This window comes from Macaca mulatta, chromosome 16 (assembly GCF_049350105.2).
Source record: "Macaca mulatta isolate MMU2019108-1 chromosome 16, T2T-MMU8v2.0, whole genome shotgun sequence".
NCBI lineage: Eukaryota > Metazoa > Chordata > Mammalia > Primates > Cercopithecidae > Macaca > Macaca mulatta.
Genome location: NC_133421.1, coordinates 82,587,076 through 82,609,822, shown reverse-complemented (window position 1 = coordinate 82,609,822; position 22,747 = coordinate 82,587,076). Strand labels below are relative to the sequence as shown.

The 22,747-nt window shown below is 46.4% G+C and overlaps 1 protein-coding gene across 4 annotated transcripts in view; it reads left to right on the top strand.

The window, feature by feature from the left end:
• SLC39A11 (solute carrier family 39 member 11) overlaps positions 1-22,747 on the top strand; it is a 564,973-nt gene that overhangs the window by 241,198 nt on the left and 301,028 nt on the right. For 2 of the 4 annotated variants that reach the window (XM_077972623.1, XM_001085226.4), the window contains exon 5: positions 11,585-11,708. In XM_077972623.1, coding sequence (XP_077828749.1) covers positions 11,585-11,708 — 124 coding nt within the window. Of the gene's footprint in view, positions 1-11,584; positions 11,730-22,747 lie in introns of all 4 variants that reach the window. The other 2 variants (XM_077972622.1, XM_001085341.4) reach the window with 1 other exon arrangement.

Sequence of the window (22,747 nt, the reverse complement as noted above, 5' to 3'; positions counted from 1 at the left end):
GTGTTCTCTGATCACCACATCTGTGCAAACATCTACTGTTCTTTTATTTTATTTTTATTATGGTCATTCTTGCAGGATTCAGGTGCTATTGCATTGTGGTTTTGATTTGCATTTTCCTGATCATTGGTGATGCTGAGCCTTTTTTCATATGTTTGTTGGCCATTTGTATATCTTCTTTTTCTTTCTTTCTTTCTTTTTTTTTTTAAGACAGAGTCTCGCTCTGTCCAGGCTGGAGTGCAGCGGCACAATCTCGGCTCACTGCAACCTCCGCCTCCCAGGTTCAAGCAATTCTTGTGCCTCAGCCTCCTGAGTAGCTGAGATTACAGGTGCATGCCACCATGCCCTTCTAATTTTTGTGTTTTTAGTAGAGACGAAGTTTCGCCATGTTGGCCAGGCTGGTCTCGAATTCCTGATCTCAGGTGATATGCCTGCCTTGGCCTCCCAAAGTGCTGGGGTTGCAGGTGTGAGCCACTGTGCCGGGCCATCTTCTTTTGAGAATTGTCCATTCATGTCCTTAGCTCACTTTTTGATGGGATTGTTTGTTTTTTTTCTTACTGATTTGAGTTCATTGTAGATTCTGGGTATTGGTCCTTTGTCAGATGTATAGATTGTGAAGATTTTCTCCCACTCTGTGGGTTGTCTCTTTACTCTGCTGACTGTTCCTTTTGCCATGCAAAAACTCTTTAAGTCCCAGCTATTTATCTTCATTTTTTATTGCATTTGCTTTTGGGTTCTTGGTCTTGAAATCCTTGCCTAAACCAATGTCTGGAAGAGTTTTTCCAATTTTATCTTCTAAAATTTGTATAGTTTCACATCTTAGATTTAAGTGCTTAATCCATCTTGATTTGTTTTTTGTATAAGGTGGGAGATGAGGATCTAGTTTCATTCTCCTATATGTGGTTAGCCAATTATCCCAGCACCATTTGTTGAAAAGGGTGTCCTTTCCCCACTTTATGTTTTTGTTGGCTTTGTTGAAGACCAGTTGGCTTTAAGTATTTGGGTTTATTTCTGGGTTTTCTATTCTGTTCCATTGGTCTATGTGTCTATTTTTGTTGTTATTGTTGTTGTTGGGACGGAGTTTTGCTCTTTCGCCCAGGCTGGAGTGAAGTGGTGTAATCTCAGCTCGCTGCAACCTCTGCACCCCACTGGGTTCAAGCAATTCTCCTGCCTTAGCCTCCAGAGTAGCTGGGGTTATAGGTGCAAGACACCATGCCTGGCTAATTTTTTTGTTTTTTTTGAGACAGGGTCTTGCTTTGTTGCCCAGGCTGGAGTGCTGTGGCACCATCTTGGCTCACTGCAACCTCTGTCTCCTGGGTTCAAGCGATTCTCCTGCCTCAGCCTCCCAAGTAGCTGGAACTACAGGTGTGCACTACCATGCCTGGCTAACTTTTATGTTTTTAGTAGAGATGGGGTTTTTTCCTTGTTGGCCAGACTGTTCTCGAACTTCTGACCTGAGGCGATCTATCCGCCTTGGCCTCCCAAAGTGCTGGGATTACAGGCATGAGGCACGGCGCCTGGCTGAAATTTAAAAAAGTCTGTATAAAACTTTCAGACCTCTAAGAATGTATCTTTGGGTCCCCATTGGAGAAACCCTATTTTAGATGATTGAGATTGAGTGTGTGGGTTTAAGCTGAAGCAATTGTTTCTAGTCTGGATCCATGGACAGCTACAGGGAATTCCTGGGGTTCCTCATATTACACACAACATTTTATATGTTTGTGCATATGTACTGCAATAAATGGCAAAACAGTCACAAATTTCCCCCGTCGGCATCCAGACCTGACAATGTGACATTGCAGGTCCTCCCAACAAAAAGTACCATTGAGTCATCCACCCCTTCAATGTGGATACTCATTGACTTGATTTGGCCAGTGGGATGATGCTTTGGCCTCTGTGATGCAGAGACTTGAAAAGCACTTAGCATTGGGTGCTGAGGTTAGCCTACGAATGAGCTCCATCTAGTCTGCTGGAAGATGACAGGCCCCACCAAGAAGAATCAGTGTTTTCCAGTCCACTCCTGGCCAACTGCCTGCTGGCTGCCAGGTGCATGTGCCATCTTAGACCACCCAGCCCCTGGATGAGCCACCAGCTGACCTCCGATGCACCAGTGAGCCCAGGTGGGTGAGCAGCCATGCCCAGTTGACCACAGAACAATAATAACTGGCAGTTTTTTTAAACCACCAAGGTTTGGAGTATTTTGCTACCTAGCAATAGTTGCATGATACATACACATTTTTAGGAAAGAGAAATTGTAGCTTTTGATGGATTTTTTTTTTTTTTTTTTTTTTTTTTTGAGAGGGAGTCTCGCTGTGTCTCCCAGGCTGGAGTGCAGTGGCGTGATCTCGGCTCACTGCAAGCTCCGCCTCCCGGGTTCACGCTATTCTCCCGCCTCAGCCTCCCAAGTAGCTGAGACTACAGGCGCCTGCCACCACGCCCGGCTAGTTTTTTGTATTTTTAGTAGAGACGGGGTTTCACCATGTTAGCCAGGATAGTCTCGATCTCCTGACCTCGTGATCCACCCGCCTCGGCCTCCCAAAGTGCTGGGATTACAGGCTTGAGCCACCGCGCCCGGCCTTGATGGATTTTTGAAGGCATCTAATATCCTCCTAATGGATAACATAGGTCAGAAAAACTTTATTGAGAAACACCAGCTGGAGGTTCTTAGTCTGTTGAGAAGCCAGAAAAAGCTCAGAGTGGATTATATGGGTGCATTTTAATAAACTCTAGGACTAAGTCTAGGATTAGATTAAGAGTGTTGGATCATCATCGAGGATTAGAAAAGAAATACTTCGTTATACTTCAGTTACTTGTGTTCCTTCAGATTTCTATTACTGTTTTAAGGACAATGATATTTTTGAGCTAAAAGAAAAAGCATAATACTTTGGAAAACTCTGCCAAGCCCTATCTCTCTGTCAGCTGTGCTAGTAGGAGCCCTAGCTCTTTGGAATACAAGCTCAGGGCTGATTACCTGGAATGGCTACTGGAGGGCTCTCTGCAGATTCTCATAGAACTGTATGTCTGCAGAGCTGTGTAATGCTTTAAAATCTGTTTTTATGTGGGTAAATACGCTTGATTATGAATAGAACTTTGGCATCGGGACTTGGAAAAGGTTTTGTCTCTTACAAGATAGTTTGAGTAATGGCGTACTTATGTAGCTTAAATATAGCTAGAAGTTCGTAATTAACTTCCACCATTAGTGAAGCTTCATGGTAAGGTCATGAAGGAGATGGGGAGGAAGCTGGAAGATATGGCGTTGGAGGGATCATGGGCTTCAGGGTGGAAAGATCTTACCTTAAAAGGGAATGAGCTAGGCTGTCCCACTCTTATTTCTGCCAGAAAGGGGGATGGAGATGGAAGCTTTCAGTGGAGAGTCACAGGATAGATATCTACCCATCCTCATGTGGTCGCAGGGCTGATATTGATTATCTTAATCATCAAGAGGATAGACAGCAGGGGTGGATGGAACCTCACGCTTTTTGGCATTAGCTAGAACATCTTTAATTCTTTTAAGCCTTTTCTTCCCCTCTCTGCACCAATCCTCTCTTTTCTCAGGGCCTAACCACTTGTGGTTACCCTAGATTGGTATGTTCTGTATTATGCAACGTTTTGCACTTATTTTGGAGCCTCTGTCATTTAGTTCATTCAGGTAAATTAGTTGAATTATTGAACACAGACCATGTGCTGGGCGCTGACAGTAGGGCTGTGAGACACAGCTGCCATTTTGAGCCTCATGGCTTTGCGATAGTTAAGAAAACTGAAAAGTTAGCTGGATGCAGTGGCTCACACCTGTAATCCCAGCACTTTGGGAGGCTGCGGAGAATGGATCACTTGAGGTCAGGAGTGTTAGGCCAGCCTGGCCAACATGGTGAAACCTCATCTCTACTTTAAAAAAAAAAAAAATTAGCCAGACATGGTGTTGCACACTTGTAGTCTCAACTACTCGAGAGGCTGAGGCAGGAGAATTGCCTGAACCTGTGAGACAGAGGTTGCAGTGAGCCGAGATTGCACCACTACACTCCATCTTGGGCGACAGAACAAGACTGTCTCAAAAAAAAAAAAAAAAAAGAGAGAGAACTGAAAAGTTAAAGCCTATTCATTCAGGTGCCAGGGGAGAATGGAAGGGAGTGCATTTGATCCATACTAGGTTGGGTAAATCTAGGAAGGCTTCCTGGAGGAGGGAGCTCAGGCTTCTTTGGCCAAGATTTAAAAACCTCGAGTATAGAATAATTCAAAGCTTGAAAACCTGCCTTGCTGTCCACTGATTGGATGTAGCATTATTGCTGTAAGAGGAATGAACTGAAGCCGAGTTAGAGGTATAATCCTAGTGCTTTGGACAAGGCAAGAATTGCATTAAAAAACCAGGAGGGCCCAAGTACTTAAGCTGTGATCCTCCTCGTCTTTAGGGATTCTGACTGTGACCCGTGATCCCTGAATATATAGGTTAACCAGGGCAAAGAAGACAACAGTGACCTGCCTGATACCCGAGGCAGGACTGTACCCTCTGCCCCAGTGTCTGTGCCACTCCGTGTCCCTGTTTGCTTCTTAGCTGCTGCTCATCACCGGGAGCCAGCCTGGCCCTGGGCAGCCGTCTACTGCCGGGCTCCCAAGGAGAGAAGGTCATCTGTTATGTAAGCACCATCCATATTCTGACTGTTGATCAGGGGCGACATTTAATTTTTTTTCCATTATGTGGAATAATTTAAAAGATTGTGTTACGAGTGTCATTATTATGGCAACTTCTCAGTAATAAAAACAGCATCAATTATTGAATGTTGCCTTGTGTGTCTGGGGTGAAGTGAGGATGGCAGGAGGCAGAGGCTGGGGAATGGGAGGAGGCAGCGCCTATGCTGGGCCCCAGGCAGGCCACCCACCAGCCCCTTCCCTGGCAGCCACATGTCCCGAGTCCCTAGGGTGGTTCCTCTTGAGATCCCTGTACCCTTCTCCACTGGCGTGTAACTCTTGGCCTCCATGTAGCTGTGGCTGGCAGGGGGCACCAGTTAATCCCCTGACCTTGCCCCTGGCCCTTCCTCAGGGAGCTCTGACTTGTTGACAAGCTTCAATTAAAGAGACTGCCTCCCTCAGATCAGTTGAGGTCAGGAGTTTGAGACCAGCCTGGCTAACATGGTGAAACCCCGTCTCTACTAAGAATACAAATATTAGTCAGGCATGGTGGTGGGTACCTGTAATCCCAGCTACCTGGGAGGCTGAGACAGGAGAATCACTTTAATTAGGGAGGCAGAGGTTGCAGTGAGCCAAGATCACACCACTGCACTCTAGCCTGGGCAACAGAGTGAGACTCCGTCTCTCAAAAATAAAAATAACAAATGCAGAATTTCAAAAAATGAAGAGACTGCCCTCCATGGGCCAGCGAAGTACAGGGCCATCACAGCCCTTGTTGAATGAAGCTTCAGAAAAAAAATGAGCAGAGCTCCCTGATCCTGAATCCATGTGATAGAGGGTGTGTGCGGGTTTGGCGGAGGTCAGGTTTGCCTCCCAGATGCTGGCAAGCATCACACGTTGCTCTGCTTTGCCATCCTCGGATACAGTTGTTAGTAGCAATGACTCACCCCAGAGAGGAAGAGCCAGAGAGGAGGTGATGGGACTTAAGACCTACTGAAGGTTGGTCCTGGGACTTGGAGCAGATGCACCAAGCCGCTTGCAGCAAGTTTTGAAGGCTGCAGGGTCTGTAGTGCTAGGACACCCAATGTGCTTTGCAGAGGGGGGCCTTAGTTCACCCTGGTAGACTTAATATGCAGACAGCTGTGTCCCTTCAGTGATGCTGTGGCCTGTTTCTCAGGTGACTTGTTTCTTTTGGGGGAATCTGGAGCCATCAGCCACCAGCAGTTGCTCTCCTGCCTGGGACAGCAGGCGACACTGCACAGCCCCAGGATTTTATTTCTCGAAGGAGATGTATGTATTGTTTTGTGAAGCCTTTTTTGTTTAATGTAAGGCATATTGCAGGGCTGCTTCCCTACCTCCTGCCCGCCTCTCCTCCTTCACATTATTTCATCATCTTTCTTTTCCTTTCTCTCTACTTCCTCTCTTTTTTTTTTTTTTTTTCTGGAAAGTGCTATCCTTCTTCTCCAGCTCCTGCCTTTCTGCATGGCCTTTCCAAAGTGGGTGGAAGTTGTGCTGTTTTTTCTGAGCCAGGGATTGGCCCCACACCAAGAAGAAGAATCATTATGATAATAATTCCATCCTAAGAGGACGGGAGTCTCAAGTTCCGTAGTCCTGGGTGGTGGGTGGGTGGTACCTTGTGCCACCATTGGCCCACGCCCTGCTTTCGGTACTGAGCTGGATTTGGAGTGGATGGGGATGCGGGAAGAAGGACAGGGAAAGGGACTCAGGAGAGGAAACAGTGGAGAAGAAGAGGGGGTGACCTTGCAGCTGGAGAAAGAGCCCTCGTATTTGACACTTGACATTTGGGAGCTGCAAGGTGACATAGCACACTTGAACTATTCAAAGCCCTGGAGGCCTCCCTGAAGCACTGTGTGTTGTGGAGACCGGAAAGAGTGACTCACTGACCCTCTGATGGGCAGCAGAGCAGACTGTCGGGGCTGCTGTGGAAAGTCAAGAACAGCTTGCAATGGTCACGTGTTTGCCCTAAGAAGGATCACGCTTGCACTTTGCCAACCTTGCGGGGCTACAAGGATTGAGTGAGGTAACGTGGATAGAAAGGCATTGCAGAGATGAAAACCAAATCAAACCAAACCAAACCAGAAATGTAAAGAACAGTATCAAGTAAAGAAGAGAGGGACGTAGAGAAGGAATTTCTCCCTGAGGACCGTGGTTCCTCCTGCACAGGCCAAGGCTGTATTTATTTAAGGCTTCCTGGTAAAGAGCTCCAGTTCCCCCCGCCTGCAGTCCCCATGCCCAGTGAGCAGATGGGGCTGCATGGGGGGGTGGGGGGAGGCGATGGCGTGTCAGCCCAGCAGGTTGGGAGCCACTTTGCCACAGTGGGACTTCTGAGTCTCCCCCCACACCAGGGACACGATGATAAAGCTAGCAAAGCAGAGCTTGGCATCTCCCTCCACGCTGTTTTTTGAAATTCAGAGGGATGTATTCCTCTTCCCTATCAATAATTGAGAGCTGGGGGAGTGTTGAGAATCCTGGAAAGGTGTCTAAAAAGAGCCCTGGGAGGCCAGTGCCTGGGATCAGAGGCGTGTGGAGGTGTTGCCAGGTGTGGAGATAGCGAAGGAGCTGTCCTTGGCGTTACTCCGGAGATACTCTCTGCGGCTCCCACGCCGCATAGCTGACCCTGGTTGTTCTGAAGGCTAAATGTTGGATGGAGCACATCGGGGAAGGAGGGGGTACAGGTGGGAGGGGGTACAGGTGGAGACACTGGATCTCTGTCTAGCTTTTAAAAGGGCAGCTTCTAAGTGAAGTTAGGATGGGATTTTCTTAGTGCCCTTCTCCCTGCCCCTAAAACACTGCAACCCACAGGGCAAAGATTGATAGAAAGGCGAAAAGAGTTGGAGGGGAAGAGGGAGTCAGTGTTTGGGCAAAGACCTGAAAATAAGGGAAGAACAAATACCATCTTCCCACAAAGACCTCTCTCAGCATCTTCCCTAAAGGAACGCTCCATCTTTACAGTTAATAATGGGCTAGTACATGTAAAATGCTTGGAACATTGCCTGGCACAAACCAGAACCCAGCCTGTATTTTATGGGCTGGGTTCTGGTTTGTGCCAGGCAATGTTCTAGGATGGCTGTCAATTACAGATATGGCTTATTTTTCTTTTGGCATTATCACTACCTGGAGCTCTTATTTTTTAGTTTATTATGATGGGTTTATTATCTGTCTCTTGGAGGAGAATGTAGGATTCCTGAGGATAGGAGACATGGCTTTTTTGAATTGCCAGTACCCAAAGCAGCTCTGATACAGAGTTGACGCTTAATAGAAATTTATGGAATGCATGAAGGTGGGCAGGGAGTCTTCCTAGAGAAACTAGCAAAAGTCTTCTCTTTACAGTAAAAAGAGGGTATGTGAGTTTCCAGCATTACAGGGAGCTGTGGCGTCCTGATTGATCATCCGAATTATTTCTAAAGCAGGTATCTTAAGCTCAGCACTGTAGACGTTTTGCTGGCTTTTTTTTTTTTTTTTTTTCCGACAGGGTCACTCTGTGTTGCCCAGTCTGGAGTGCAGTAGCGCAGTCTTGGCCCACTGCAGCCTCGCCTTCCTGGGCTTAAGCAGTCCTCCTGCTGCAGCCTCCCAGGTAGCTTGGGACTACAGGCATGTGCCATCATACCTAGCTAATTTTTTTTTTTTTTTTAAGAAATGGGGCCTCACTATGTTGCCCAGGCTGGTCTCGAACTCCTGGGCTCAAGTGATCCTCCTGCCTTGGCCTCCAGAAGTGCTGGGATTATAGGCATGAGCCACTGTGCCTGGCCCTGGCTCATTCTCTGTTGTGGGGGCTGTCCTATGCATTGTTGGATGTTTCATAGCATCCATGGTCTCTACCCACTAGAGATACCAGCAGCATCCTCAGCCCCCCAGTTATGACATTCCAAAATGCCCAGTGCTCAATGTCCTCTGGGTTGCAGGGAACAAAAATCACATAATCGAAAACAAATGTTCTAAATGAAAACCAGGGTCTCTGCAAGCTGCACCTTACCAGACGGGCTTCAATCAAATACACAGTTGCAGCTTAAAGCGTATTAATGCCGTGGCATTTCTGCTGTAATGAAATGGTTCTCCTTCTATTCCTTCCCCCAGTTACGCATCAATCACATTATAAAAAGAAAGAAGACAAAGGAAGGAAAATCAGCTGACATACTATAGTGAAGCATATCTTTTATTGCTGCAATGATTCCTCGGATGTCAGCAGGAGATGTAGAATTAGAAATAACTAAAGCATATAAACAAACAGAGCTGTGACTCCATGGCCTGTGGCATATCACACAGACACCAGGTGTCAGCAGGGTTAGGGAGGGGGGTTTCTGAAGAGGCAGAGACTGGCCTTCCCAAAGCCTCTCTGTTCCCAGGATTCTGGCCATCTGTAGGTCTACCTTGACCGTGATACTGCAGGGCAGCTGCCTCTATGTGACAGAAGAGGTGGATACCCAAAGGGGCCTGAAAACTTGTACAAGGGTAGCTCAAAGAGGGGCAGGAGGCTTTTTTGGGGCTTTCGTTTAAACAAAGTTAAATGGGGGTGTTGGCACCTTAAAGGACGTTCATAGAGGACATCACAAATAAATGATGACAATAGTGATGTCTAGACAAATGAGAACAGATGGGAGGAAGGGCTTGTGTGTTCATTTTCAACATTTGGTTGGAAGCGGATAATGAAATAAAAGTTCTGAATCATTAGGTTCTCTTTCTTAACTCTGATCATGACAATGAAAAAAGATGTGTGTGTGTGTGTGTGTGTGTGTGTGTGTGTCAGTCACAGCAGCCTGGTATCCCTTTTGTGAGATTCCTTCATGAAAGGAACTAATCCAAGAAAATTGTTTTAGTATTTTTTTTAAATAAATGGATGCATTTATGTGATTAGATTATAAGCTCTCTCCTCTCCTGTATCAGAGACACATATTTTAAATGAAAACTTCTGTTTGTTTGGACCTATTTTTGCTTGGTGCTGTGGCCTGAAAACGTTTGCGTCCCCTCAGGATGCCTATGTTGAAATCCTAACCGCTACAGTGATTGTATTAGGAGGCGGGACCTTTGGGTGATCATTGGATTAAGGGGATAGAACCCTCATGTGTGGGATTAATGCCGTAATAAAAGACGCGTGAAAGAGACCCGTTGCCCCTTCCATAGTTAGCCTGTGCCGTCGTGAAGCAAGAAGCAGGCTCTCACCAGTCACTGACTCTGCTGGTACCTTGATTGGAATTTCCTGCCTCCAGTAACTGTGGTACATTTCTGTTGTTTAAAAGCTGGCTGGGATCAGTGGCTCACGCCTGTAATCCCAGCACTTTGGGAGGTCGAGGCAGGTGGATCACTTGAGGTCAGGAGTTCGAGACTAGCCCGGCCAACATGGTGAAACCCTATCTCCACTAAAAACACAAAAATTAGCCGGGAGTGGTGGTGAGCACCTGTAACCCCAGCTACTCAGGAGGCTGATGCAGGAGAATCGCTTGAACACGGTGGGGCGGAGGTTGCTGTGAGCTGAGATCGCACCACTGCACTCCAGCCTGGGTGACAGAGTAAAACTCTGTCAAAAACAGAAAAAAAAAAAACAAGCTGCCCAGTTGATAATATTTTATTTTATGGCAGCCTGAACGGACAGAGACACCTAGTTTTCAAGAAATATCTACTAGTTTTTGCCGATTGAGATGATTCTGCCTCCCTTCCCTTAGCTTTGAGGCGTTTGGGTGAAAGTGGAGGTGCTTGTGTAGTTGGTTGAGTCTGTCCTCTGCCTCGTTGTTCCTGTTGAGATCCTGTGCATCTGTGAGTGGTCAGCGGGCTTGGGGCTTCCAGAAGATGCCTTTGGAAGAGAAGCTTACCACCCCATTATGGGTTCATTTATTTACTCCTAAGCAGAACACAAGCTTCAGAAGAGATTGTGTCTCGTTCACTAAATAGCCACAGAGTTGGCAGTTAATTAATATTTGTCAAATTAATGTGAGGATCAAGTGGATGATTTTGCCTGGTTAATGAGAAACGATCAAACTGATCAGTGCTTAACTAGTTAGGATAAAGCAGAAGAATGACATGATTGTTTTACGGTCCTCTGGATTCACTCTAAATATGTGTGCATTCTCTGCAACTCGCACTGCTTCCTTCCTTTGAGATGTTTTTTTTTTTTTTTTTTTTTTTTTTTTTGAGACGGAGTCTCGCTCTGTCGCCCAGGCTGGAGTGCAGTGGCGCGATCTCGGCTCACTGCAAGCTCCGCCTCCCGGGTTCACGCCATTCTCCTGCCTCAGCCTCCGAGTAGCTGGGACTACAGGCGCCCGCCACCTCGCCCGGCTAATTTTTTGTATTTTTAGTAGAGACGGGATTTCACCACGTTAGCCAGGATGGTCTCGATCTCCCCACCTCGTGATCCACCCGCCTCGGCCTCCCAAAGTGCTGGGATTACAGGCATGAGCCGCCGCGCCCGGCCCTTTGAGATGCTTTTGTTTGGATCTCCTCTTTTGATCTCATAAGACACGTGAAGATGTGGAGATGGTGAATTCCTAAGTAAGTTGACCGTGGTTCCTCTACTGAGGCTGCCATTCATGTGAACCTGCCACACGGACTTCTTTTGATAGATCAGGAACCAACTTCTTTGCTCATTTGCCTGGCGGTGACGACGCTTGCAGTGGGGTTTTGTGTGTGTGCGGCAGTGATGCTTGCAGTGGGGTTTTGGTGTTTGAGCCCCCGTCTTTCCTGGTGTATATTTTCCCCATTTTTAGGATCAGCACTGACTTTTTAGATCGTGTTGTTTTTTCTTTTTTTGTAACCACTGAAGTCCTATACCTAGAAAGTTTGTCATCTTCCCGAAGACACAGCTTGGCCTGGCCACTGGGTTGGCCGGAGGACTGGCTCAGCTGTGGTGGTCTTGGTAGAGATCGGCAAGTTGCCTCGGTGCCCGTGAGCCAGGAGCATGTGGGGAATTCACATAGTAGTGGTGCTATAGTGATGTGACCGCTTCTTGTTTCAGGGTGCAGCAGAAGACCCCCAGACGGCCCTGGCCCTGAACTTCGGCGCTACGTTGATGAAGAAGAAGTCTGATCCTGAGGGTCCCGCGCTGCTCTTCCCTGAGAGTGAACTTTCCATCCGGATAGGTAGAGCTGGGCTTCTTTCAGGCAAGCTCTTTGCTGCAGACGCTGAGCTGAGTCAGGCAATATGGACGTGGGGGCTGGTGGTAGGATGAATAGTGAGAGAAATGCCAGGCACTGTCCTGTCCCTCTGAATCACTCACCCTACGACTGCCTGGAGCTAAACTGGCATCTGGCCCAGAACCTTCATTTCTCATTTGTTGTCCAAACCACATGCTTAGTCTACAGGAGGTAACGGTACCTTTTGATCATGTTTTCAACTTGCACAGGTGGACAGAGGGGTCACCTGTGATGATGGGGATGGGGCTTGAACTCTGAATACTCCTTTTCATTTGTGTTGTAATTTACATCTTTTTGATTTACCCGGGGAGACTGCTGTGGATTTTTTTTTTTTTCTTTTTCGAGAGGGAGTCTTGCTCTGTCGCTCAGGTTGGAGTGCAGTGGCGCGATCTCGGCTCACTGCAACCTCCACCTTTCAGGTTCAAGGGATTCTCCTGCCTCCACTTCCCAAGTAGCTGGGACTACAGGTCCACGCATGGCTAATTTTTTGTACTTTTAGTAGAGATGCTGTTTTACCAATTTGGCCAGGCTGGTCTTGAACTCCTGACTTCAGGAGATCTGGCCGCCTTGGCTTCCCGAAGTGCTGGAATTACAGGCATGAGCCACCGCACCCGGCCAACTGTGGATGTTTATCTCACTGATTCAATTTGGAGCCAGAAAAGCTAAAGATGCTGAGAGCATAGTCATGCCTTTTCTCAGAGTTAGAGGGAACGCGTCCCTCAAGAGGAATCAGATAGCAATTACTGAAGCTCAGTCGGGAGAGAGGCAGAGTGGACTGTTGCCCTTTGAGAAGTCGTTGAAGAAGGAATGCAATAGATTGTTTTCCAACCTCACGGTCAGACCCTCTCCTTCTTGCCCCTCATTGTTTACTAAGGGCACTTGGCTAGTTTAAGGGCCAAGGAGCATGAGGAGAGTTGGATGCCTTTTTTTCCCCTTTGGATTTATGTAAGAAGTTCCCTCATTTAATCCTGCAAGACCCTGGGGACGAAAACCACGCCAAGATGCTGTGGAGAATGGGCCCCTCCTCACTTATGTGGAGCGCTCTCCTGAGTGAATTAAGGAAAAACAAATTGGTGACCGGTCACTGCGTTCACAGGAGTGATTACAGGGAGAACAGTCCTTTCCCATTTCCGTGCTGGCATTTTAATTGGATCTTTTTGCCATCTCTATGCTAAGATGATCTCTAGCCCTTAGGGAGAGCAAATGTACAAAAGTTACAGCTATGCTGCAACCAGGGCTCCGATATCTGTGTTCAGATTATGTCCTGCATGAATTATTCATGGAGAACTCAAATGTCTTCTCCACTTGGGTTAATCCTCACTGCCTCTCACAACTTCCTATGTGGGATGGAACCAGGAAGCAAAAATTTCATCCAATGTGAGCTTGAATGATAGAGGGTTAGAACGACAAATCTTCCTCCTGCCTCCAATCACACTTGTCACTTTTACTCATCAGAACGCCTTAGGTGTCATCTTCTCTTTTTACTGGAACATAGTCAAGGACTGTCTGGTGACACAGTAGAGCACTGTATTCAAGTAAAACTTGTCATTTTTCATGCTGAGTCCTGAACACAAGGCCACAGGCCTTTTCTGTCTATTTTCACTAACACGACTGCGCTGGGCTCCTGGGTGCCCCTTTGAAGACCTTACAATCCTGATTCTGAGCCTTCTTTAGGATATAAAAGTTGGCCAGACTTTATCCGATATTTTTATCTTCAGGGCCATGGGCTGGTGGGGTCGGGGGAAGGTGGTGCAGTGAATTCAGTGCCTGTCAATAAAAAAAGGTAAAAATTGGCAAACCCTTGGATGGACATTTTCCAGTGGAGCCACAGCCAGGGACAGGGTCAGGGGAGTTGGCTCTGCAGAACAGCCTCTGGGGACTCCTGGGTCTTGGCCAACCCAGAGTTATATGGTGGGGGAGTGAGGTGTGTGGGAGGGAGATGTAATCCTGTCCCCTGCTCCAGAACACTAGGCACTAGGCACAGCCTGTTACCAGGTTACCAAGCAACCCTTGTAACCGTTGCTAGCTGTTCAGCTACAAAGGCATATGCAGGCTCTTGGGGAAGCACAGAGATGATCTCCCAGCCATCTCTTGAAAGGTTGCTGTTCTTCTCACTTGGACACACCTGTGGGTGTCAGGCAGCTGAGGACTCCAACACTGATAATGGCTATTTGATGACTGGCTTCATGCAGATGGAGCCTGAATATGCATTATTTGTACCATCTGGATTTGCCCTTAAGCTTGCTGTAAATGGAGCAAGGAGATTGGTTTAATGGGTATTTAGTGAATAACATTAGCCTTTAAAACATAATATTGGTGCTGCTGTTGTAATGCCCCATAATTGGTTCGGCCAGAGGAAGAGCTAGAAAGGCCACACTCTGGGAGAGGAGTTCAGCTGCTCTGAGGAGCGGCAGCAGTGACGGCAGCCTGAGCTGGGAAAAGCATTTATGAGATACTTTCCCATTTATGTCTTAGTGTGCAATGTTTTCTGATATCAGCTATTCTCAAGGCTGGGGATATTTTGGGACTTAGGTAGACCAGAAGAAGTTCCTTTAAATCTATCAGTCTCTCTTTCTTTCATTCTCTCTCCCGTCCGTTCATCCATCCATCCATCCATCCATCTCCAGTTAGCTTTCTTTTAATTAAAAATATAATGACATGGGTTAAAAGTAATTTTCCTTCCACCTTCAAATCCCTTATGGTCCAGTCCCCCCATCTCAGACACAAGCATCGTTTCTCGTTTCTTGTGCATCCTTTCAGAATTATTATGTTTATATAATCACACCTGACCCATTGTTCTGTATTGTGTTTTTGCACCCTAGGGTATTTGTCTCCTGTGGCTCTCATAGATCCATCCCATTCTTGTTGTTGGCCATGATGCTACCTAATTAGCCCCCTCTGGATGCCCATGAGGTTAATTCTGATGCTTTGCTATTACAAAGAATGTGGCATAGAGCATTTTATTATCTACATCTGTGTGGACAGTTATATTGTTGAGTAAATTCTAGAAATCAGGCCAGGAGTTCTTTATATCTGGGCTCCATGCATGAGTACCAAAGGGCTCACGAGCCTCTTGACATTTTATGCAATGTGTGTGTGTGTGTGTGTGTGTATATGTGTGTGTGTATGTGTGTGTGTGTTTGAAAGGCAAGGGGACTATAGGTTATATTTCATCACACCCCAGATGGCTCCATACCCCCAGTGTTGTTCAAGATCTTGGGCTTCTCTGTCTCAGTTGTCCCCACTCAGCTGTCAAGTTGAGCTTTTTTTCTTTTCTTCGTAGCATCCTATGTAGGCTAAAGAGAAGGTAGTTAAAAGTGAATCAGTTGATTCTCTTACTAATTGTTAATTGCCTCATTTAAATATGCAGTATGTTCTGGGGGAGGAAGTTGAAATGTTACCAAACATCAATGGGCTTGCTGCCCGACGCACACAGAGGCCAATACCATGGCACTGGCTTTTGAAAGAAGAACAGCTTTATTGGGAGTCAAGTCAACTGGCAGGGAGACAGGAGGGAATGCCCAAATCTCTCTCCCTCAGCTAGGAGTTGGGTTGGGTTTTATAAACATAAGTAATGAGGTGTGATCTGATTGGATCTTGCAATGAGGTGATGTTAGGAGGCATTATCTGATTGGATCCTGCCATGGGGTGATGCCAGAGTTCAATCTGATTGGATCCTGGATCTGGTCATGTGGTGTCCGCTTCTTAATTTAGTCCCACTCCTCTGTCCCAGCACTTAGGTTCCCCCTGCGGTTTTACACTTGGTTCATCTGGGCATGCTGAGGTTACATGACCTGAGGGTCCATGGCAACTGAAAAGCAGCTTACAGCTTTGTGACATAAAAGTTGAACCAGATTGGTCTGATGCAGTTATAGATATTCTTCACTAGTGAACTTTGTCATCACTATCATTATTGGTGCATTTCATTGGTCTATTAGCATACAGGAATTGCCTATCATTTTGTGTGTCTGTGGAAAGACCAGGAGAAGGCATTATTTTCTGGTAGAGCAAGAGGTGGATTTACTTTAGGAGATTATTCAGTTGTGAGGTGCCATCTGTGCATTTTCTGTAAATCTTTCCGAAGTGTTGGGGGAAAAAGTGAATGGGTACTCGAGTCAGGGAAGCGTAAGCCGTACAACACTCAGGTAAGAAACAGATTTTTCTCTTAATGTCCTATTCTTATAGGAAAATTCACTTGGCAATACGAATTCTACCTACAGAGCCTTGCAGATCTGATGCAATTATTGAAGCCATGTTTTGCAAAATGAAACTGATGCCAAGCTGATGTCAAGTGGATTATAGATGATAGAACTGCTGTCGCCAGCCATTAGCTAAGTGTCTTTGTTTTCTACTCTAAAATCTTGAATTCCTTATTGGTTCTGCGTCTGATTTGCTGCATGGCACTCTTCCTGTGGACATGGTCTTGCAGGAGATGATTTTCCTTTCTAGCTTAAGCTTCCCAAGTGCCCATCCCCAGATCAGCAACCCCAGGGCTTGTCCTGTTCGGGAACACGATGGAGTTCAGGTGCTCTTTGATCCCTGTCTTCCTCCTCAAGACACTCTCTCTTCTCCAGGTGTCTCAGTGTCCTCTTTTAATCTTGTATTTGGCATCATCCCTTTCTCTCATTTTCCCTGTTAAACATCCTCCCTTAGGTGCCTCTGGAAAAAGATTTGATGAACTAAAGAACAGGGAGGTATTGGCCATTGACTTCATGTTTTACTACTGCTTATGAGTTTGTCTGTTGACTGGGAACGGTTTCTGTAGTTCAGCAGTGAACCCAATAGGTGGGTTTTCACACTGGCTGGCCTCTGGAGGATTGCATTTTTAGACATAACGATTGAGGCTTAGGGAGGGTTGCCAGGCTGTGTGGGATGCAATGTCTTCTCTGAAGCAGCTGGTTCTCGCTATAAGCTCAGCCACATACGTTCCACTCCCGATTTTCCTTGGCACTAAAACTGCTTGGAGTAGCCTAAGCCTAGGGAAGCAAAGAGGACTTATTTAAAAAGCTTAATGGTTCCTATTACCTTTCTTTTTCTGTATCTTCTAACTTTCCGTGTCTTCCTGAAGGACGTGTTCCTTTTGTCACTGATATTTCCAGTCAAATTTAGTGATCTTAAATTTGATTGAGAGTGAGGTGTCACTCCTAGGAAAAACTCTGAGTGTTTATAACTAGGTTTCCAAAATAATGTGTTTAGGGAAGTCTCTGAGATGTTATTAATTTTGACTTTTTATTGCTAAGATCTTTAAAAATGAAAGAATATTTTCACAGTAGTTCATGAAGATATAATTTCTTGGCATGTAGTTTTGGCAATTAGAGTTTTTTAAATTTATTTTTTTCCCCTGTACCTGTTTGGTTAGGGGAGAGTTTAAAATCTTGTCTTGGCCCAATTGAGAAGAGTTATCTAGGAACTGAAAAATAGGCAGGCCCTGGCTGCTACCTCCTTTCTGGGCCTGTAACCTGGGTTTCTTCATTTAAAGTGTGAGAATGCACCTGTAATCCCAGCACTTTGGGAGGCTGAGGCGGGTGGATCACCTGAGGTCAGGAGTTTGAGACCAGCCTGGCCAACATGGTGAAACCCCTGTCTCTACTTAAAAAAAAAAAAAAATTAGCTGGGCATGGTGGCACATGCCTGTAATCCCAGCTACTTGGGAGGCTGAGGTAGGAGGAGAATCACTCAATCCCAGGAGGCAGAGGCTACAGTGAGCTGAGATGGTGCCACTGCACTCCAGCCCGGGCAACAGAGTGAGACTCTGTCTCAATAAATAAATAAATAAATACGCAAATAAATAAATAGTGAGAATGAAGCAAACCAGCAGTTAAAATGTGCTGCACAAAAATATTTTGCAGGAGGGCAAAGGGCTCAATAATAATAACTGCCAGGAGGTTTTTCGCATCTGGACATTAAATAAAATAAACAATGCAGAAATACCTTGTTGGACAGGGCTCTGTGCAGACGGCATGAGACTGTTAGTGTCCTAGCTCGTGGGAACGTTATCAGGGTGGGTACAATTTCTAGAGTCTTCTGCTTCTGAAGAGGGTTCTATTTGGCCTAATATGGAGCACTCAGATAGCACTTTATCTGCTTCTGCCTTTTAAAAAAAAACACAGTCCTGATTTTCTAAGCCAGGCAGTAATTTCAGAGCAAACTTTCATGTGACTTGAGGCTAGAGGCAATTTGGCACTTGTGTGTGTTTGCTAGGGCTGCCGTAGCCAAAATACAACAAACCGGTGGCTTAAACTGCAGAAACTTATTTTTCTCACAGTTCTGGAGGCTGGAAGTCCAAGCCTAATAGTTGGCAAGATTGGTCGGTTTCTTCTGAGGCCTTTCTCCTTGGCTGGTAGATGGCCGTCATCTCCCTGTGGCTTCACTGGTCTGTCTTTTTATCGAGACAAGGTCTCACTGTCTCACCCGGGCTGGAGTGCAGTGGTGCGATCATGGCTCACTGTAACCTCAACCTCCTAGGCTCAAGCTATCCTCTCACCTCAGCCCCCTGGGTAGTTGGGACTACAGGAGCGCGCCACCGTGCCTGGCTGATTTTTGTATTTTTTGTAGAGATGGCATTTTGCCATATTGCCCAGGCTGGTCTTGAACTCCAGGGCTCAAGCTATCCACCCACCTGGGCCTCCCAAAGTGCGGTCTTTCCTCTGTGCCTGTCGGTGTCCCGATCTCCTTTTCTTATAAGGACACCAGTCATATTGGATTAGGACCCACTCTAATGACCTCATTTTAACCTTATTAACCTATTAAAGATCCTATCTCCCTTACAGTTACATGCTTAGGTACGGGGCGTTAGGACTTCAACATAGAAATTTGAAGGCGGGGGAACATGATTCAGGCCATAACCACGCTGAACAATTTTTTGAGAAGTTGTCTTCCGTGGATAGTACTCAGCTTCAAGGAATTCCAGGTGGCAGGAGAAAGGAGTTCTCTTTGTTTCTGTTTTGTAGATTCTCTCCCTGCATGGCTGCCTCCTTACATTAGCCTCATACCTGCATGGGCTGGGAACGCAGAATATGCAGGATAAAAAAATAGTAGAATGAAGTTGAAACGTTACTCAAAGAGAGTAGCGAGAAAGAAAGTCAGGGCCGGGCGCGGTGGCTCACTCCTGTGTTCCCAGCAGTTTGGGAGGCCGAGACGGGTGGATCATGAGGTCAGGAGTTTGAGATCAGCCTCGGTAACATGGTGAAAACCCATCTCTACTAAACATACAAACATTAGCCAGGTGTGTTGGCATATGCCTGTAATCCCAGCTACATGGGAGGCTGAGGCAGGAGAATCGCTTGAACCTGGGAGATAGAGGTTGCAGTGAGCCAAGACCGTGCCATTGTACTCCAGCCTGGGTGATAAGAGCGAAACTCCGTCTCAAAAAAAAAATAATAATAATAAGTCAGATGGCTCTAAGTCTCATCTTTTAAGACTGGTGGCAGGTGTACATCTATGCTATCATGAAGTTAAAGGGATGGCACTGTTAAAGGGATGACCGCTTCCACTGTCACCTGAAACGGTTGGCTTAGGTAACTTTTGGGGAAATAATTGCAATACACATCTGAATGTGTAGAAGTTCTCTCCTGACTGTGTAAGTTTCCTGTTGCTGTCAATGAAGTACAAATTGAGCATCTCAAATCCGAAAATCCAAGATCTGAAGTGCTCCCAAATCCAAAATCTTTTGAGTGCTGACATGATGCTCATTGAAACATTTCGGATTTCAGATTTTCAGATTTGGGATGCTTAACTGGTAAATAATGCTGGTAAAATCATGCACATATTCCAAAATCTGAAAAATCTGAAACACTCTGGTCCCTTCAGAGAAGAGATGATTATCTTGTACTATACAGAGTAGCTTAAAACAGCAGAAATATATTCCTTTACAGTTTTGGAGGCCGGAAGTCTGAAATCAAAGTATCAGCAGAGCCACACTCTCACTGAAAATTCTAGAGAAATTCTGTAACTTCTTTTGGCTCTCAGCATTTCTTGGCTTGTAGCTGCATCAGTTCAATCTCTGCCCACGTTGTGATATGGCCTTCGTATCTGTGTGTGTCTGTGAAGTGTGTCTGTGTCCAAAACTCCCTATCCTTTGTCTCATAAAAACACCGGTCATTGGATTTAGGTCTCACTTAATCCTGCATGACAGCTTCTTAAGTAACCACATCTGCAAATACCCAATTTCTAGGTAAGGTCATATTCTTTTTTTTTTTTTTTTGAGACAGTACCTCACTCTGTCACCAGGCTGGAGGGCAGTGGCGCGATCTCAGCTCACTGCAACCTCTGCCTCCCGGGTTCAAGCGATTCTCCCGCCTCCGCCTCTGGAGTAGCTGGAAACAAGTGTACGCCACCACGCCCAGCTAATTTTTGTATTTTTAGTAGAGATGGGGTTTCACCATGTTGGCCAGGCTGGTTTCAAACTCGTGACCTCAGGTGATCCACCCGCCTCGGCCTCCCAAAGTGCTGGGATTATAGACGTGAGCCACCGTGCCCTGCCTAGGTAAGGTCATATTCTGAGGTTCTGGCTGGACATGAATTTTGGCGGGGGACAATATTCAACACTGTACTTTGACCAACCCCATACTCTGATCGCTCCATGACCAGACTTCAGGAACTTGGTTCGTCTGAAGGGCCATGTTTGTCTTGTACAAAGGAGGAAGATGGATAAAATGAGAGGAAGCAAGAGGACGACTCCTGGCAGTAATAAAAGCCCACTTAATTCATCTGGAGCCCTTAGAGCAGCTGCCGGGTGCTTCGTTTGAAATATTCATTGTCTACTGAGGAGTTAGGGATACAGTCTCCTTATGCAAAATTTAACATTTGCTTGGTTAGCAGGTTCTATCATATTTATAAGCGTTCTGACACATTCATTTCAGCTCGTAAGTCTATTAAACTGGAAAATGTGTTTTTAATGTGCTTTAGGGAAACAGAACGGACGAGTGGCTTGGGTAGCACCAGCCTTCATGAGGATATTCCTGCCAGGCTTTTATTAGTCGAAGATTTAAGAGTCTATGTCTGAAGTCACACAGCCTGGGCGCTTTTCATATTATTCTTTTACTCTGTTTTGCAGAAGTTATTTTTGCAGAAGCTCCTTCTGGGGACGCAACAGGGTGGCACGTTGGTTTTGAGCACTTTGAGATCTTTAAGAGTCCTTTCCATTTATTCACTCCCTTGTCAACCTCTTGCCCGTTACTAAAAGTGCCTAATAAGGAACAGAAGGCTGGATTTGAGCCTGTGAAGCTGGGAGGAAATTGACAGCAGTTACTGGAATAGTCAGCCTTCGAGAAGGAAAGGGTTAGGAGGAAGATGTGGAACTGGGCTTTGAACCTGTGTGAAGTACAGAACAGCCCTAACCTTTGGGATGGGGCCCATGCAACTCTTCCCTAAAGAAAGGAGTCAGTGATATGCTCCACTCGACCTGAGTTTGCTTTTTCCTGTTCAACCCTCCGTCTCCTCTCTGGGTTGCATGTATTCTAGCATTCTGATCTGCGTTCATCTCTCTGGTGTATTTTCCCTCCTGGGTCCAGAGAAAGAAAATAGCTCTGCATGTCTGAAAACGAAGTCAGTTGTCTCAAGGAAACATGATTTTCAGAGTTGAAATATGATTTTGAGGGTCATGACATTTTGGAGCTGGACGTTCAGGGATTTGCCAGCAACTCCCAGCTTAGGTCTCTGAAACAGAACTCACTCTCTCTGACTGCCACCTTCTTGATTACACAAACTCACCCTGAGCTTGCTGGGAGGCAGAGGCATTCCGGGAGGGTGGCAGGGGCCGGAAGTGCATGAGATGGTCTCTTACAGCTCTTAGATGTGGTGAGCCAGAAGGTCTCTGCTCTTTTCCCCAGGACACCAGGCTCACCTAGCGGTTTCTCCACACTGACCCTTAGCAGACCTTGGTGAGGTTTGCTCAACTCAATCTTAGTGAGTTGGTTGTGCCCTTTCCCATAGGGAAGACCCTGTTGTACACATAAAACCAGGAGACACGTGCCTTTAAGGCGATTTGGATCTCCTGGGGAAACAAATATGGGCCATTTTGTATGGTTCAGCATGAAAGCTGCATAAACCACTAATAATCATGTAAGTGGGTCCCAGCACCATGCTGGCCTTAGTGGGTCAGCTCTCCTAACTCCTCTGTAGTGCAAAGCATGCCTTTACTGCCTTACAGCCCTTCTGAGGCCAGCTGGCCAGTGAGATTTTTATTTATTTATTTAGACAGACTCTTGCTCTGTTGCCCAGGCTGGAGTGCACTGGCGCGATCTTGGCTCACTGCAACTTCCGCCTCCCAGGTTCAAGCGATTCTCCTGCCTCAGTCTCCGAAGTAGCCTGGATTACAGGCGCGCACCACCATGCCCGGCTAATTTTTGTGTTTTTTTAGTAGAGACCAGGGAGGGGGGTGGTTTCACCGTGTTGGTCAGGCTGGTCTTGAACTCCTGACCTCAGGCGATCCACCCGCCTCAGCCTCCCAAAGTGCTGGGATTACAGGCGTGAACCAAAGTGCCCGACTGCCAGTGAGATTTTATTTAAGGCATGAGGATGAGTAAATATAGTAAATAACAAAGAGAATAGGATATCAGTTGGCCATGGCAAAGGCAGCCCTTAGAGCCCACTGGCGCTTGCTGACCTCTTAGGACCCTCTACAGCAGGGGTCCCCACCCCTGGGCAGCAAACCTGTATGGGTTTGTGGCCTGTTAGGAACTGGGCTATGCAGCGGGAGGTGAGTGGTGAGCAAGTGAGCATTACTGTCTGAGCTCTGAGTCTGGCCGGATCAACAGCAGCATTAGATTCTCACAGGAGCACGAACCCTGTAGTGAACTACACACACGAGGTATCTAGGTTGCGCCCTCCTTATGAGAATCTAATGCCTGATGATCGGAGATGGAGCAGTTTCATCCTGAAACCATCCCCTACCCCTCACCTCCTATCTGTAGAAAAATTATCTTCCACAAAATGACTCCCTGGTGCCAAAAAGGCTGGGGACTGCTGTTTTCCAGGGAGAGTCC